The sequence below is a fragment of the Amphiura filiformis genome, unplaced genomic scaffold, assembly GCF_039555335.1.
Source record: "Amphiura filiformis unplaced genomic scaffold, Afil_fr2py scaffold_25, whole genome shotgun sequence".
NCBI lineage: Eukaryota > Metazoa > Echinodermata > Ophiuroidea > Amphilepidida > Amphiuridae > Amphiura > Amphiura filiformis.
Window position 1 is genome coordinate 482,473 of NW_027305489.1, and position 18,166 is coordinate 500,638.

The 18,166-nt window shown below is 36.0% G+C and overlaps 1 protein-coding gene across 1 annotated transcript in view; it reads left to right on the top strand.

The window, feature by feature from the left end:
* Positions 1-536: 536 nt before the first annotated feature.
* The window catches only part of LOC140143630 (uncharacterized), a 45,975-nt gene continuing 28,345 nt past the window's right edge, over positions 537-18,166 (top strand). The window contains exons 1-2 of the mRNA XM_072165446.1: positions 537-725; positions 7,234-7,395. Of these exons, the coding sequence (XP_072021547.1) occupies positions 537-725; positions 7,234-7,395 (351 nt within the window). The remainder of the gene's footprint in view (positions 726-7,233; positions 7,396-18,166) is intronic.

An 18,166-nucleotide genomic window follows, 5' to 3' on the forward strand; every position in this document is an offset into this window, starting at 1 on the left:
GTGTATTTTCCATTGACATCCAAAATGGCGTAAGCCAGTCCTTTAAAATATGTATATAGCACAGTTAACCAAAGAAAATTAAACCAAAGACCATACATAGTCAATTTTTCAACGCTCAGTCTTATTCATTTTTCGTCCTCTTGTGCGTCAAGAACTGTCAATACAACAAATATGTTACAACCGTTACTAATTTTCCCCATAGGGTTTACATGAACAAATTTTTCAAAATTGAGGTAGGATATTGAATTTTTGCTCGCTATCTCCTTACTCATGAAGATAACAATGGCCATAATTAAAATCTGAAAGTAAATAGGAAAAAAAGATTAGGGCAAAATAACCAAAAGGGGTCTCATTACTGTGGAAACACCCTTATAAGAAACTGGGAATTGATTTTCATTTACCTTTCATACATATCATGCATCCTGTAAATACATGTACATATACCTGTACGGGTGCACCTCTTATCAATCATCGCAAACTTATTGATTACCCGTTCATCTTTTTTTCCAGCATTAATACAAGACCCCTAAGACAACATGGATAGAGAAACGGAAAACTATTACAAGACACACGGTGCTGTTCATTTCCTTGGTCATCATGTGTACAAATTTGTTCTTGATAAGTTTGAAGAATTTGTTGTGCAAGTGAAATTGAGTGACTCAACAGATCGTGAGAAATGGCTGAAAGAGCTGCGGTCAGTAGCAAATAATCCTAAGTTGGTTGAGGTGAGTATTGAAAATTTTGATTGTGATGCCTTTTCAAGTAATACAGCTGTACCTAGTTTTCAAAAAATAGGCTGCTGGCCTGTACATCCCTATACAATGTAGGGGTTAGGGTTACCTCCACTAAAATCAAATTCTTTTTCCTTATATTTCAGGAGATAGCCAGTTCCCAATGTTCTAAAACTAGTCTACCACTTGTCAACCAAAATTGTATCAAATTTTGTTTGAGGCTGCCATTCTACCTTGTGCTGCCTATCAGTTTGAATTATTTTTTGTTGAGATACGGTATTTGCTCTTCAGTCATATAGAAACTTTTATTATGGATAGCCTTTTACATGTCTTTAAACTAGGGCTCAACCGATAATTGGATCACATATCGTATCAGCCCGATAGCGGGTTGGTTATCAGTAAAAAAAAAATCAAAAATGTATCTTTTAATGGAAAACCAATGCATCTATAGTAAACATCTCAAAAAAAGTAACTAACCACCCTTAAATAATAGCCATTATTCAAAAAGGGGCTATTGTATTACAAGTATGTAAAATGCGTTAGAAGCAGAATTTATTTCTGCGCATTTTGTCACCTCATTTGATACGATAGCCCAGAAAACAATAAAACACCTGTCAATTTAATGTAGTGAGGTCCAGATTTGAAAGTTGCACTTACATACAATTTTTTACAATACAAAAGCACTCCGATATCATTATACAGATTTCCTTCCATTACATTTACACTGAATACAAAATCAATACAATTTACTGCAACTTTCAAATCTTGGGTTACTTTGGTTTAAATGTACGCTGTCAATATTTAGTCAATTGTTACAAATGAGGAGTCAAAATGTGCAGAAATAAATTAAGCTTCCAACGCATTTTTCAGATATATGTATAGTTGAATCATTTTCTTACGATCCGTGACCATTCATAGCATACCTTTGTTTCTCTGTGGATTTGACTAGATGGACATATTCTAAGAAAAAATAGCTCCTATGTCCCTCCCAAAAATGGCGGGAAAATCTATTTATAGCTCATTTTTTCAAAATGGCCGCCGGTGACATTTTGAAAAAATGAATATCTATATACCATGTTCTGGATAGGCTATAATGACAAATAATATGCCGTTTTCCACTATCTTTGGCATGACCAACCTTTTAAGATAAAATTCAAAGTGTTGAGAGGTTATCTTGACCCCTAAATCCAAGATGGCCGCCAGTTCCATATTGAAAAACATGAAAATCGATATATCATGAAGTGGATAGGCCATAATAACAAACAATGTGTCGTTTTCAACTATATTTGGCATGCAAAACCGTTTAAGATCATATTCAAAGAGTTTGGGGTCACATTGACCCCTAAATCCAAGATGGCCGCCAGCCCATATTGACAAAAACATGAAAATCTATATACCATGAAGTGGATAGGCTATACTGACAAACAATGCGTCGTTTTCCACTATTTTTGGCATGTCAACTCTTTTTTTTGTCATATTCAAAGTGTTTGGGGGTCATCTTGAACCCTAAGTCCAAGATGGCCGCCAGCGCCATATTGAAAAACATGAAAATCGATATATCATGAAGTGGATAGGCTATAATAACAAACAATGTGTCGTTTTCAACTATTTTTGGCATGCAAAACCATTTAAGATCATATTCAAAGAGTTTGGGGTCACCTTGACCCCTAAATCCAACATGGCCGCCAGCACCATATTGACAAAAACATGAAGTGGATAGGCTATACTGACAAATATTCCACTATTTTTGGCATGCCAAACCTTTTCATGTCGTATTCAAAGTGTTTGGGGGCATCTTGACCCTAAATCCAAGATGACTGTCTAAGCCTTCTTCGAAAAACATGAACATCGATATTTAAGATGTGACACACATGAGGCTAATACTTATTTTTACTCAATTATATATAGATTTTGAAAGTGTTACCTTTGTTCATTCAGGAAAGTTGCACGTTAAGAGCATGTGATGGAGAACAGATCAGACACTGAAGAGCTACAGAGCAACCAAGAGACTGATAAACTAGAATGCATGCTGAAAGATCATTGCCATGTAAAAGACAGTTTAGAAAAAGTAGAGAAATGGGAGAACATTAAGGACAATTTTTTACAATGGAAGGGCCTTGATAAATTTCAACATGTCAATACAACAGTGGAATGGGATAAAGGACCTAAGGGTTATCATATGCATGCTACTTGTTGTACCACGATGTCTAACACACACGCTCACTGCCAAGCCACAAAACGCAAACACAAATCTGAGAAATAAAAAAAAAGGCTGGAATGTCCGGTCAGCAATCATCTTTCTCCTCCCAAGAAACTTCGTTCAAGTATAGGTGTTCTGCATGATAAGGCATTGTGCGTCCACAAAAGTCTGGTAACCGGGACAAAAACACTTTTGTTACTTTTGACACAAGATGCATGGAAAAGGTTCAAGACACACACTATCTACATTGCAGATGAGGATACAAGAGAGCGGTTAGATATGTTAGAGCGGTAAGGACTGCTCCAAGATTACATCCGCATTAATTTAAACTACAGGCACTTTTCCCAAGTAAGGTCCAGCTACCTCAAGGATCAAAGAATTTGGAAAAGTCATAGGATTTCCTGAGCGTATTCAGAAGAATGTTAGTGAGCTTGTGTATGATACAAGAGCTGCGGTACATACATCGAGGCGGCGCTGTTATCACTAGGAGTAACGGATGACCAGTTGGTCAACAATGTATAACACGACTTAGAGAACAGGTCATCAAAGAACCACTATTCCTTGGCCCCCGTACATGCATGAGTTGGAGAAAAAAGGAAACTTTAGTGAGCTCCTACTAAAGCTCATTACATGGTTGAAAAACCTAACACAGGTTCAGCTGATGACAACCCAAAGGTCGGATCAATTTCGTCAATCTTAGAGCGCAATCGTTATTTACGACAAGGATTGGCATTTTGAAGGGGAAGCCCGATTTTTTTAATCTTGGGGGGGGGGGTCGAAATTTGTTGTTGAACCAGGAGGGGGATTGTTAAGTTTTAAATAGAGAAATTCGTGAAAACAAGGACGGAATTAGAAAAGTTGCTTTCCCCCCTCGCGTGCACTCAAATTGTCAGATTCCCCCTTTTAAACTTAACAATCCCCCTCCTGGTTCAACAAACAATTTTATGCGTTTCCAACAAATAAAAAATTCGCGTTCCCCCCCTCAAAATGCCCATTACCACTGTCGTAAATAACGATCTCTCCCTAAGATTGACGCAATTGACCGGACCTTTGGGTTGTCATCAGATAGACCTGTGTTTTTTCAACCAGGTAATGAACTTTAGTAGGAGCTCACTCAAGTTTTCAGCTTGCTCCACCTCATGTATATACGGGAGCCAAGGAACAGTGATTGTTTCGATGACCTGTTCTCTGAGTCGTGTTGCGACATTGTTGACCAACTGGTCATCCGTTACCCCCAGTGATAACAGCGCCGCCTCGATGTATGTATCGGAAGTGCCTGTATCATACACAAGCTCACTAACTTTCTTCTGAATACGTACGTGAAATCCTATGTCTTTTCCAAATTCTTTGATCAGAAGTTCCTTGAGGTATGGACCTTACTTGGGAAAAGTGCCCATAGTTTGAAGTAATGCGAATGTAATCTTGGAGCAGTCCTTCAAGGGTGCGTATTTCACGATCTTTAAATACGACTTGTTGGATATGTTGAAAGAATTAAGCATTTTCACTTAGATTATCTCTCGCTTGATTGCTGACATATATATTGACGCCAGCAATGACGGTGGTATCTGCTTTCCAAGCCAAATGCTGTTTGCCCGTCTGGGATTGACGGTATTAACATATCTAACCGCTCTCTTGTATCCTCATCTGCAATGTTGATAGAGTGTGCCTTGAACCTTTTCCATGCATCTTGTGTCAAAAGTAACAAAAGTGTTTTTGTCCCGGTTACCAGACTTTTGTTGTCCCGGTTACCAGACTTTTGTGGACGACAATGCCTTATCATGCAGAACACCTATACTTGAACGAGGTTTCTTGGGAGGAGGTCCTGAGAAAGATGATTGCTGACCGGACATCCCAGCCTTTTTTTATTTATTTCTCAGATTTGTGCTTGCGTTTTGTGGCTTGGCAGTGAGCGTGTGTGTTAGACATCGTGGTACAACAAGTAGCATGCATATGATTATGATAACCCTTAGGTCCTTTATCCCATTCCACTGTTGTATTGACATGTTTAAATTTATCAAGGCCCTTCCATTGTAAAAATTTGTCCTTAATGTTCTCCCATTTCTCTACTTTTTCTAAACTGTCTTTTACAGGGCAATGATCTTTCAGCATGTATACTAGTTTATCAGTCTCACTTTCCAAAGTAACACTTTCAAAATCTATAGTATAAGTAATTGAGTAAAAATAAGTATTGGCCTCATGTGTGTCACATCTTAAATATCGATGTTCATGTTTTTCGACATGGCTTAGACAGTCATCTTGGATTTAGGGTCAAGATGCCCCCAAACACTTTGAATACGACATGAAAAGGTTTGGCATGCCAAAAATAGTGGAATATTTGTCAGTATAGCCTATCCACTTCATGTTTTTGTCAATATGGTGCTGGCGGCCATCTTGGATTTAGGGGTCAAGGTGACCCCAAACTCTTTGAATATGATCTTAAATGGTTTTGCATGCCAAAAATAGTTGAAAACGACACATTGTTTGTTATTATAGCCTATCCACTTCATGATATATCGATTTTCATGTTTTTCAATATGGCGCTGGCGGCCATCTTGGACTTAGGGTTCAAGATGACCCCCAAACACTTTGAATATGACAAAAAAAGATTTGGCATGCCAAAAATAGTGGAAAACGACACATTGTTTGTCAGTATAGCCTATCCACTTCATGGTATATAGATTTTCATGTTTTTGTCAATATGGCTGGCGGCTATCTTGGATTTAGAGGTCAATGTGACCTCAAACTCTTTGAATATGATCTTAAACGGTTTTGCATGCCAAATATAGTTGAAAACGACACATTGTTTGTTATTATAGCCTATCCACTTCATGATATATCGATTTTCATGTTTTTCAATATGGAACTGGCGGCCATCTTGGATTTAGGGGTCAAGATAACCTCTCAACGCTTTGAATTTTATCTTAAAAGGTTGGTCATGCCAAAGATAGTAGAAAACGGCATATTATTTGTCATTATAGCCTATCCAGAACATGGTATATAGATATTCATGTTTTTCAAAATGTCACCGGCGGCCATTTTGAAAAATGAGCTATAAATAGATTTTCCCGCCATTTTGGGAGGGACATAGGAGCTATTTTTTCTTAGAATATGTCCATCTAGTCAAATCCACAGAGAAACAAAGGTATGCTATGAATGGTCACGGATCGTAAGAAAATGATTCAACTAGTAATACAATTACCCGTTTTTGAATAATGGTCATTATTTAAGCGGGGTTAGTTACTTTTTTTGATATGTTTATAATATGATAGATGTGCATGGATATTGATAACAAACTATTTTTTTTTTTCAAATTAACTGTTAATGATCCTAGCACTTCGGAAAAGGTCCAGTGGTTCTCCAGAGTCACCAAAAACTCTAAAAAAGATTTTTTTAATGGATATTGGATCAGATTGGATATCAGCCGATATTAATATAAAATCGATATCGGATAGGTAGACATGCCATTTTGATTGGGCCCTACTAAATCGAAATTAATGGATGGATGTGATATTTTCTATTCACATTTGTACACCTTCATCACCCTCATCTAAAAAAGACAAATGTTGAAGTCAATGATGATTAACTGCACCAATAAATCAGATACACCTTGAAGTTTGTTTGAGCCAAAATTTACCCTACTACTTTAGAAAGTAGGAATGCTGTGGTGATTTGAATCTCTGTTCACATTTTTCTGTTCACAATTTTGTCACATCCATCAGCCACTTTACACCCATTAATATCTGTACTAATTCTGTGATGTGTTGGTGTATTTGAAACAACTTTTGGTGCAACATAGGCCAAATGTGTTTGCAGCATTAAATTTTAGTTTTATATTCGCACCTGTCACATCCATCCATTCCTGGTGTAAATAATATCTCTAAAAATATTTTAGCTACCTCTTTGAGTTTAAATTATTGTATGGTTGATGCCGGAGTAGAAGAAAGGTAAAGCTATTTTGAAATGCGATTGGTTACTGTATTTATATTTGCAATATCATGGTATATTTTTTGGGCAGGATGTAATTTTAAAGATAGAGGCATTATTGGGCTATTTTCCGAAGAAAAAAAAATGAGAAAATTTTGAAAAAAGGACCCATTGCTACACCAATATTGGCCTAGAAAAAGGGGTGATTGAAAATGCTACCTATGTTTGCAGCATGTCCCCGTGTGGTCATTTGTACCAAGTACCCCCCCAGCCAAAGTCAGGATTTGGCAATCAAAAAATCTTTGATTGTGTATTGTACATTATTTCTTCATTTCCTTGATTGCCAATGTGTGTGATTATGATTTTTTTAACTTTCAGTTCAACACTATTCCTTCTTCTGCTGAGGAAATTGCTGTCATATTTTGTGGCAAAGATGGATACAAACAAAAGAATGATGTGGATTTTCAACGGGCCTTCAAAATTATGAAGAACTGTCACCTTTTTTCCAGAAACATCAATGAACTACAGCTGATAAACAAGGTAGGAGTTGTAGCTTATGTAATATCAAAACATTGATTGTGGGGATTTGGGCTCCTTGCACAAAGTCCACACAAACAGATGTCTCATGTGTTTCTTGTATACAAAAAAGCAGACAAACGAAGTATTTTTTTTCAGTGACACTTTCAGGATATGTCAAGTGTGTGCTAATGATGAAACCTATTAAATTTGAATGGTAGTCGACATCTACAAAAAGAATAACGAAGTATTCAGAATTGTACTAATTTAGTTGGACGTTCACAAAGTCACCCAATATTATACCTTATTAATCTGCATTGGCAACTCTGTATTCCGTGCGATCCAACCAGAGGTTGGTCCATATAGTCGTGCACATAGTCGCAGCATAGCGGTTTTGCCTACCGTTGCCATTGGTTACTAATTTATACTTCTATCTCAGACTGGCTGAGGGCCAATCAAGTGGAAGTTGCCCAATAGTCATGATAGTATATCCCCCATTGACTCGGTCGCTTTTAGAGTCATAACGATGTGGTATAGACTTGCCAGTCTCGTGTACGCCGTTTGTACACAGAGACTGGCTTATGCCACTGTGTGTGTCATTGGGATCTATACAAACGTAGCAACATTTTTTTTGCAATTGAGTCAATTTATATAAAATTGGTACTCACATATCTGATTTCTAAATCATAATTATCCTGTAGGGTGGTTCTTAATTTTCAAAAGTCTGAAATACCTTGCTCCCACCCCTTCAAATGGTGATCCTGGATGAAAAACTTATTCTCTGAAATTTTCAGAAATATTGAATATGATTTAGAGGTAGCTCAAGAGCCCTCAATGTGGCCTTGATTTGGCGAAATTTAGTCGCCGGACATTTTTAGCAAGTTTGCAAGGGTCTATTTTCAAAATCATGTGTTTCTTGATACTCAGTCTTTGTAATTGCATTAACAATAACTAGTTTAACATACCAATAGCAAAAGATGTCTTGTATTTACTTCCATTGTGATTATAAACCAGACCAAAAATGGCATTTCATGCCACGCACTGCTAAAATACTGCTCGTCAGCCTTTTTGAATAATTATGAGGGCCACTAGTTTTAAAAAAGAGAATATCATGATGCTCAAAACTTTGTAATTGCATTAACATTAACTACTTAAACATATAAATAACATAAAATATCTTGTATTGTCATTCATTATTGTTTTAAACTTAACCAAATATAGTACTTTGTGACATGAATACCCCGAAAATACTGTTTATCGGCCATTTTGGGCAATTTTATAAGGGTCTATTTTCAAAACATAGTGTCTCTTGGTACTGAATCTTTGTGATTGCATTAACATTAAGTAGTTTAACACATATATAGCATTAGATACCTTGTTTTTACTTCCATTATTGTTTTAAAATCAAGCAAATATGGTACATTGTGCCATTTGACCCCGAAATACTGTGTGTCAATCGGCCATTTCGAGCCATTTTACAAGGGTCTACTTTCAAAACACAGTGTCTCCTGATACTAAATCTTTGTATTTGCATTTACAGTAACTAGTTGAACACATATTATAGTACTAGATGTCTTGTATTTACTTCCATTATTGTTTTAAGATCAACCAAATATGATTCTTTGTGCCATGGCCCAAAAACTGTTTGTCAGTAATCATGGTAATAGCCATTTTGAGCTTTACATAATGGGGCCTATTTTCAAAACAGAGTGTCTCTTGATAATAAATCTTTGTAATTGCATTAGCAGCAACTTGTTCAACATATTTATAACAAAAGATGCCCCTTAGTTGCTTTCATTAAACTAAGAATCTGCCAAGGTTGACTAGCAAACTGGTGCCGATGCTCAGATACAACTTGAAGCAGGAACTGCAGCTGGACTTCATTATGTCAGATTGTGTGCTATGTGTTTGTAAAACATGATGGTTGTCTTCATAAGCCTGCAATTAGCTGGATATCATTATGTGGAGCCACAGAAAATAGGAAAAACTCCTGAATGCCTTTCTCCTCATACATGTCATAGTGTGTCAGTTTGAATTTTTGCCCTTGGAACATCCAATGAGGAGTAAAATGATCTTGGCCATCAAATGTGCGTGATTCAAGGGACCCGGTTTCAAGAAGTGGGTATCATGAGGGGGAAAGCCTCGATCCAAGGAAGGTGATAGAGAGCTCAAGTAACTCGCAGTGATGAGGGGTAATAACCTTTGTAAGCATGGTATATAAAGCATGGTATTGGTAAGAGGGGAATGACAATAAAAAAGCTCTCCAGTGCCTAGAACTTACCTGTAAACATACAACCTATCTATTGCAACGACCACAACAATTAATAAATTTAGAATTAGAATAAAACAGCAATGGCAGTCAATACAACTTTTCAAGGCATATTTTGTTAAAAAATATGTGGAACTGTTTCTCTCAATGCAATTACAAACATTTAATATCAAGAGACACTCTGTTTTGAAAATAGGCCCATGTAAATTGCTCAAAATGGCCAACTGACACGCTAAGTACATGTACCACATTTGAAAACAATAAGGGAAGTAAATACAAGACATCTATAATATGTGTTCAACTAGTTACTGTAATTATACAAAGATTTAGTATCAGGAGACACTGTGTTTTGAAAATAGACCCAAGTGTTGTAAAATTGCACAAAATGGCCGACTGAGCTGACACACATTATTTCGGGGTCAAATGGCACAAAGTACCATATTTGGTTTATCTTAAAACAATAATGGAAGTAATAACAAGACATCTAGAGCTATATAATGTGTAAAACTACTTATTGTTAATGCAATTACAAAGATTCAGTACCAAGAGACATTATGCTTTTGAAAATAGACCATTGTAAAATTGCCCAAAATGGCCGATACATAGTATTTTTGGGGTATTCATGTCACAAAGTACTATATTTGGTTGAGATTAAAACAATAATGAATGACAATACAAGATATTTTTTGTTATTTATATGTTTAAGTAGTTAATGTTAATGCAATTATAAAGTTTTAAGCATCATGATATTCTCTTTTTTAAAACTTGTGGCCCTCAAAATTGTCCAAAAAGGCTGACGGACAGTATTTTAGCATTGCGTGGTACGAAATGCCATTTTTGGTCTGGTTTATAATCACAATGGAAGTAAATACAAGACATCTTTTGCTATTTGTATGTTAAACTAGTTCTTGTTAATGCAATTACAAAGACTGGGTATCAAGAAACACTTTATTTTGAAAATAGACCCTTGTAAACTTGCTCAAAAATGTCCGACAACTAAAATTCGCCAAATCAGCGCCACATTGAGGGCTCTTGAGCTACCTCTAAATCATATTCAAAATTTCTGAAAATTTTAGAGAATAAGTTTTTCATCCTTGATCACCTTTTGAAGGTGTGGGAGCAAGGTATTTCAGACTTTTGAAAATTAAGAACCACCCTATTATCCTGTTTAATGTATCCAAGTACCTTACACTTGGAATTTGTGATACTTCAAAGATAATTTTTGAGCCATCGACCTTACGAGATGAAACAATGTAAGTCACAAGATCTCGCGAGATGACCCACCTCTTTTACAGCCGGTTTCTGTCTTCAAGTCATGTTCAAGCGATACAGCCACGTTGCACTCTGGGGTCGAGACTAATCAGTTACGTCGTTAACAACGAGTAAACAAAATGGCTGGGAAAACGGAGGAAATTGTGTCCTTAAAAGTGTTTCAGCGTGACGATCAGAAACCTCAAAAACTATTTTTTTGTTGGGCCGCTTGATATGCTAATGATATACAGGTACATTGTACATGTAGGATATAAATTGGATGGTAAATAAGCCAAATATTGCAAGAAATCTACTCGCTAGAATCCTAGCGACCCCGCAAAAAAAATGACCGTCCATGCGAATGTAATATTGAAATCGTAAAATCCCTACTAGTAATAAACCTACTTGTCACTAATCGTGGCGCGTGATCAAGTCGTGATAAAAAGGTCAAAGTGGCTGATCAATGTGTGGGCAAATGTTCAAGTGGCTTTTTGACCAATCGGCTTTCTAGCAGTAAAATATGGGGACCAATCAGGTTGTATCAATGTGATACCAATAAACTATGATGTATGACTCATCTTGTTAGGCCTACTAAAAATAAAATTCGGTTTCCGGTAACCCGCCCGCCCTCTTTTTTGGTGCCGCAAAAAAATAATTTATGCCACTTTTGGAAAAAATAAAATTTTTCAAGAGTCGTCCGTGTCGAAATTCTGACATGAAATAATTTATGCCACTTTTGGAAAAAATAAAATTTTTCAAGAGTCGTCCGTGTCGAAATTCTGATATGAAGTTGTTGGAAATCACATTATTTTATTTTCCCCCGACTTTCTGCCATTCAATGATTAAAGAAATACAGTTGAATTGATAGATAATATTTATTGCGATATAGGCCTAGGCCTATGCACAACTATTTTATTTATGAAAACAGCGTGCAGCAGGACTCGTAATATTAAGTAGGCCTACAACTATTGAAAAACTATTGAACTACCTAGCAAACACAAAAACGTTTTAAAAATGTTTTAAATAAGTTATATTTTGGCTTTTGGTTTAGCTAAAAACGTTTTCATAACATTAAAATGTCGGGTTATATAAAGGTCATGATAACGTTTTAAAACGTTTTGTATGAAAACACAATACAACAATATTTTTCAATGTTTTCAAAAAATGTTATTGTAAACTATTTTTACAAAAATTTTGCCAAATATTGTGTCAATACTTAAATAACATTATGTTAAAATGTTTGAACCCAGCAAACACAGAAATGTTCTTAAAATGTTTTTTCAAAACCTTTTAATAACATTTAAATGTCGGATTATATAAAGGTCATGAAAACGTTTTTAAAACGTTATTGAAAATATTTTGGGCAAACATTTTTTCGCAAATATTTTTTCAACCCCAAAATAACATTCTGTTTAGAATGTTTTGTATCAAGTTTTCAAGAATGTTTTTGGAATGTTATTAAAACGTTTTTATACCCTTTATATAACCCGACATTTAAACGTTTTCTGTAAAACATTTTTGTTTGCTGAGCAGTAGATTATCAAAAATGTTTTTTAAGGTTATGAAAATGTTTTATACTCTTAATATACCCTTTATATTTATTTATTTATTTTTATTTATTCGTTATTTATTCAGGAAATTCCATCAATACAAATGTACTGGTCTCCCTGGAAGACCTGATTAAAATTATATATATACATAATACATGAACATGATAATAACAAAATAAGAAATATATATATTATACAAAATGAAAGAACCAAACATGCATGATACAAAACAAAATGCAGCAATGTTGAGCTCAAAATATAAATACAAAACTTACAGCAGACCAATTGCATTTTTGAATCCACCCAAACTCATTGAATTAAAATTGATACGAAGATTTGGAGGAAGATTGTTCCAAGCAACTGAAGATCTGTAAAGGAAAGTTTTCTTTCCAGAAGAGGTTTTCCATATTGGAACAACCAAACTGTTTTGAGACTGACCCCTTGTACATTTGGAATGTGTAGAATGAGTGAAAGTAAAATGAGATGAAAGATAATTAGGAGCAATTTGTGTAAGACATTTAAAAGTTAAAATAAGTAATTGATGCTCCCATCTACAGCCAAGTTTAACCCAGTCTAGGTCCCTCATCATATTGTCTACTGAAGTTCTAATGTCTGCAGAGAGCAAAACTCGGGCTATCCTATTATGCAAAATTTGGAGCTCATTTTTGTGACAGGCACTGAAATTGGACCAAACAGAACTGCAGTAGTCAAAATGAAGAAAGACGAGGGCTTGCAAAAGCATTTTGACAGTTTTCCATGGAAGGTATTGCTTTACTCTCACTGAATAACTCCTATACGCTTGGATATGTTAGAAGATAAATAATTTACATATGTTCATTCCATGATAGATGTGAATCAAAGGTAACTCCTAAATATTTAAACTTTTCCACTCTTTCAATTTGTTCATTTCCATAGACAAGAGAAACATTGTTAAACTTATGAAGAGCTTGTCTTGTTCCAAATAACATCAGTTTAGTTTTCTTTATGTTAAGAGTTAAATTGTTGGCCTGGAACCAATCAGCAATGTTATTCAGGTTAGCATTAAGATCATTTTGCAGAATATTGGGATCAGATGAACTAAGTAAAAGAGTTGTATCATCAGCATACATTACACACTTACAGTTAGAATTTACAGACTCGGGCAGAGAGTTAACAAATACAATGAATAATAACGGTCCCAAGATTGAACCTTGAGGAACACCGATACCAATTTCCTTAAAATCTGAAAGGGTAGAGTTTATATTTACTGCCTGAGATCTACCACTAAGATACGAGTGAAACCAATTAATTGCATTTCCTTTAATACCATATGATTTAAGTTTAGAAATAAGAAGGTTTATAACCCGACATTTAAACGTTTTCTGACAACCTTTTATAACCTTTTGCGAATGATGTCGAAAACGTTTTGTGTTTGCTGGGTATTTTGTCTGTGTCCGCAAAAAATTTGATAAAAACGGTAATAGTAGCCCTAACACTATAAGACAAAGGCCTAACGCTCATTAAATCGGTGTTGTTGTTTAACTAATTCCCATAAAGCTCGTATTAAAAAGAGCAAGTAATAAAAAAGTTAAAATGCTAAAAATGATGTAGGTCGAAAAATTGTGTAATCTTGTCCTAGACACTCAACGATAAACCCCTATCAAGTATGAATAAAAGACTGTTCATTTCAATTTATAAACGTTGAGGAAGTTGTGCATTTTGTCAGCACCGATATAATAAAAATTAAAATAACTAACCTGGCAGATTTCAGGATTAACCAACATTTATTTTCTCATGCCGCTCGCCCAGGCCTGCATATTATCCCGTCAAGAAACTCAACCCTAGGCCTACCTTTTTCAACATGTAAATATAATTCCATAGCGATAAATAGTGAACGTTGCATTGAAGATGAGGATACTTGGATGATACAGATTATTAAGCACATGTTAAATGGGGGGTATGGGGATGTCCCAGTTTGTTTTACAAGGGCAATTATTATTTGACCCAAACTTTTTGGTGGGTGGGTTCATCATGACCCGAGACAGAACAAGTTTGTATTGGTTAATGGGTCAAGGTCATCCAGGGGTCATCTGAGGTCAAATTAGTAAAACTATCATATGGGCATGAAACTTGATAGGGTAGATTCAATATTTAGAGCCAAATTTGTGGAGGGTAATTTCGGGGTCACCAAAGGTCAGATGAGTAAAACTGTCACATCACATTGGCATGATACTTGGTGGGTACAGTCAATATTTAGAGCCAAAATTTTGGAAGGTCATTTTGGGGTCACCAGAGGTCATCTGAGGTCAAATTATTAAACACTGACATATGGGCATGACAATTGGTTAGTACAGTCAACATTTAGAACCAAATTTTTTGAAGGTCATTTGGGGTCACCAGAGGTCATCTGAGGTCAAATTAGTTAAAACTGTCATATGGGCATGAAACTTGGTTAATACAGTCAACATTTAGAGCCAAATTTTTGAAGGTCATTTCAGGGTCAACAGAGGTCATCTGAGGTCAAATTAGGTTAAACTGTCATATGGGCATGAAACTTGGTTAATACAGTCAACATTTAGAGCCACATTTTTTGAAGGTCATTTCAGGGTCAACAGAGGTCATCTGAGGTCAATTAGGTTAAACTGTCATATGGGCATGAAACTTGGTTAATACAGTCAACATTTAGAGCCAAATTTGTTGAAGGTAATTTTGAGGTCACCAGAGGTCATCTGAGGTCAAATTAGTTAAAACTGTCATATGGACATGAAACTTGGTTAGTACAGTCAACATTTAGAGCCAATTCTTTTAAGGTCTTTTCGGTCACCAGAGGTCATTTGAGGTCAAATTAGTTAAAACTGTTATATGGGCATGAAACTTGGTTAATACAGTGAACATTTAGAGCCAAATTTGTTAAGGTCATTTCGGGGTCACCATATGTCATCCGAGGTCAAATTAGTTAAAACTGTCATATGGACATGAAACTTGGTAAGTACAGTTTACATTTGAGCCAAATTTTTTGAAGATCATTTGGGGTCACCAGAGGTCATCTGAGGTCAAATTCGTTAAAACTGTCATATGGGCATGAAACTTGGTTAATACAGTCTACATTTAGAGCCAAATTTTTTTAAGGTCATTTGGGGTCACCAGAGATCATCTGAGGTCAAATTAGTTAAAACTGTCATATGGGCATGAAACATGGTTAGTACAGTCAACATTTAGAGCCAAATTTTTGAAGGTCATTTTGGGGTCACCAGAGGTCATATTAGTAAAAACTGTCATATGGGCATGAAACTTGGTGGATACAGTCACCATTTAGAGCCATATTTTGGTAAGGTCATTTGGGGGTCACCAGGGGTCATCTGAGGTCAAATTAGTAAAATGTTGTATTGGCAAGAAACCTCTGTCGAGATTTGATCCCCAAGTCAGGTAAACTTAAAAAATTGGTTTGATTTACACTTATGAGACACAAAGGGTCTCATTACTGCCATTGAAAGAGTTCAAAGGCGTGCTACCAGATTTATCCTTCAAAGTTCTGCCCCTATGAAGAGCGCCTTACAGAACTCTACCGTTCGAGTCTTGAGGACCGTCGCAAGTTTAAAGATAACATCCTGCTCTTCAAGGGTTTACATGGCATGTCTTTTATCTCATTGCAAGATAGAGTGAATTTCCGTGGCACTGAATCCATTTCTTTAAGATCTTCTGACTCACCTACAATTATCCCAAATAAGTGCAATACCAATATTTTCAAGCAGACATTTTTTAACCGTGTGTACAACTCCTGGAACAACCTCCCTGCTGACGTTAGGAACGCTCAAATTTTCAAATATTTCAAATCCGAGATCCTAAATTACTACATCTCAAATTCACCTGTCAGTATCCATAAATAATGTCATCGGGTTTGTTCATAATTCACAATTTGCAAATGTTTCTTCTGTACATGTCCGGAAATGCTTCGGTATGGAGGTCTTAGGCATGCCTCGGTGGCGTTTCGTGCTGCACTGTGGTACTTTCTCAGATTGACGCCACCAACGTAAAGTTCCAGCAGGAATCAGACGAGGAGTGTGAGTGTGATCAGTCAATTTGATATGGTGCTACGGTGTGGTGCGGAGCGTCATTGGGGTGTGTAGGGGATCTTTGTGCCGAGGTGTTCTTGGACTTGTGCGGGGGAACATTTGCAGATTGTGAACTTGTCAGTTTACCTACCTTGTGCAATTTCACTAATGTTTATTGAATTATGCGATGTCTTTACGCTATATTTGGCAACTCAATTTTAGTATTATATTGTATTTTTAATGTATTTTATAGTGTTTTTAAATATGCTTATAATTATGTACTGTGTAATTTTAGTTCTTTTATTTTGGTGTGTGTATAAGGGCCCCCATCCAGTGGGCCTCATGTGTGCCTGTTCGGGTTGCCCTTTTGCACCACAAACCGCATTTTGATATTTTGTGCAATAAAGATATTAAACTAAACTAAACTTAAACTAAACTATTGATTTCACGTTCAAGTCATTAACTGTTTACAAGTTAATATTATATTTGACTATTTTTGGATCCCAAAAGTTTGGTTATGGACCCCTATTTTTTGGATTTAAGATAAGAGGGTCCATTTGGAGTTTGGACTCCTTACTTTTTTTTTACCCCTAATTATGGTCATTTCAAAATATTATTTTATCTGTTTAGTGTTTTGTATTGCATAAATTTCCAAATTGTATGTAGCAGTTTTCTATAATTGCACAAACAGAAAAAGCTTTTATATATAGACAAGAACAGTGAATGACAGAGAGTAGGTAAATGATATTGGACAGTACGACACTCTTGTGTAGTATGAGAAGAGCTTTTGCGATTGAGACCCCGAGTCATACTGTTTTTCTATTGGCTAGCCTTCAAGTGTTAAATTGGGTCGAAATTTCAGTATGTGTAAATATTTTTTTTTTCCTTCCTTCCGTCCCAATTTTTTCAGAGCATGTTACCGAAACATCATTTTATTTTTATTTAGCCTTATTTATATTATGGCGTAGTACGTTTTGTGCATTGCCGTCCACGGGATATTATAAAAGAAAAATCGATTTTGCCCAAACCTGTATAATAAACACATCAAGGAAATTGGTACTTGACTTGATGAATGACTCATCGTGTTGAGCGAATTGATGATGATGATAGCGATTACGTAACGCTATGACACAAGTTTTTGTACATTGAAACGCCTACAATGTTGTATCGGTAAATAATAATTAATTTAAATGATGTTGCGCGCCTATGCTATATTCCATGTTTTTGTTTACACCACGCCAAAGAAAGCGTCACATGCGCCCGTCAGTGAGTGAGGATTGCCAAACCATGATTTGGTAGCCCAATTGGGCGACTTTTGAAGATTTTCCCATAGACAATTTCCTGTCCCATAGAAACCAATGGTTAAGAAAAAAATTGGGCGACTTTTCAACATTGGCTCCCGCGACTTCCGATCATTTCATGTCCCATAGAAACCAATGGTAAAGAGAAAAAATGGGCGACTACTCGATTATTTGACCCGCAATTCGGGCTGAAATCTTTTGGCAACCCGGCCGTCACTTCCCTTCAAAGTATCCACTGCAGACAGACGTGTAATTAATTCGGTCAAATCGGTCTCATTCATCAACAAACATTATACATTCAACTTCTATTCAACAACTATTTCACCAGGCCAAGTGTCCATGCTCCTATGTTTTCCCTTCAACCTTTACAAACCTCTACCGTCTACCTCATTT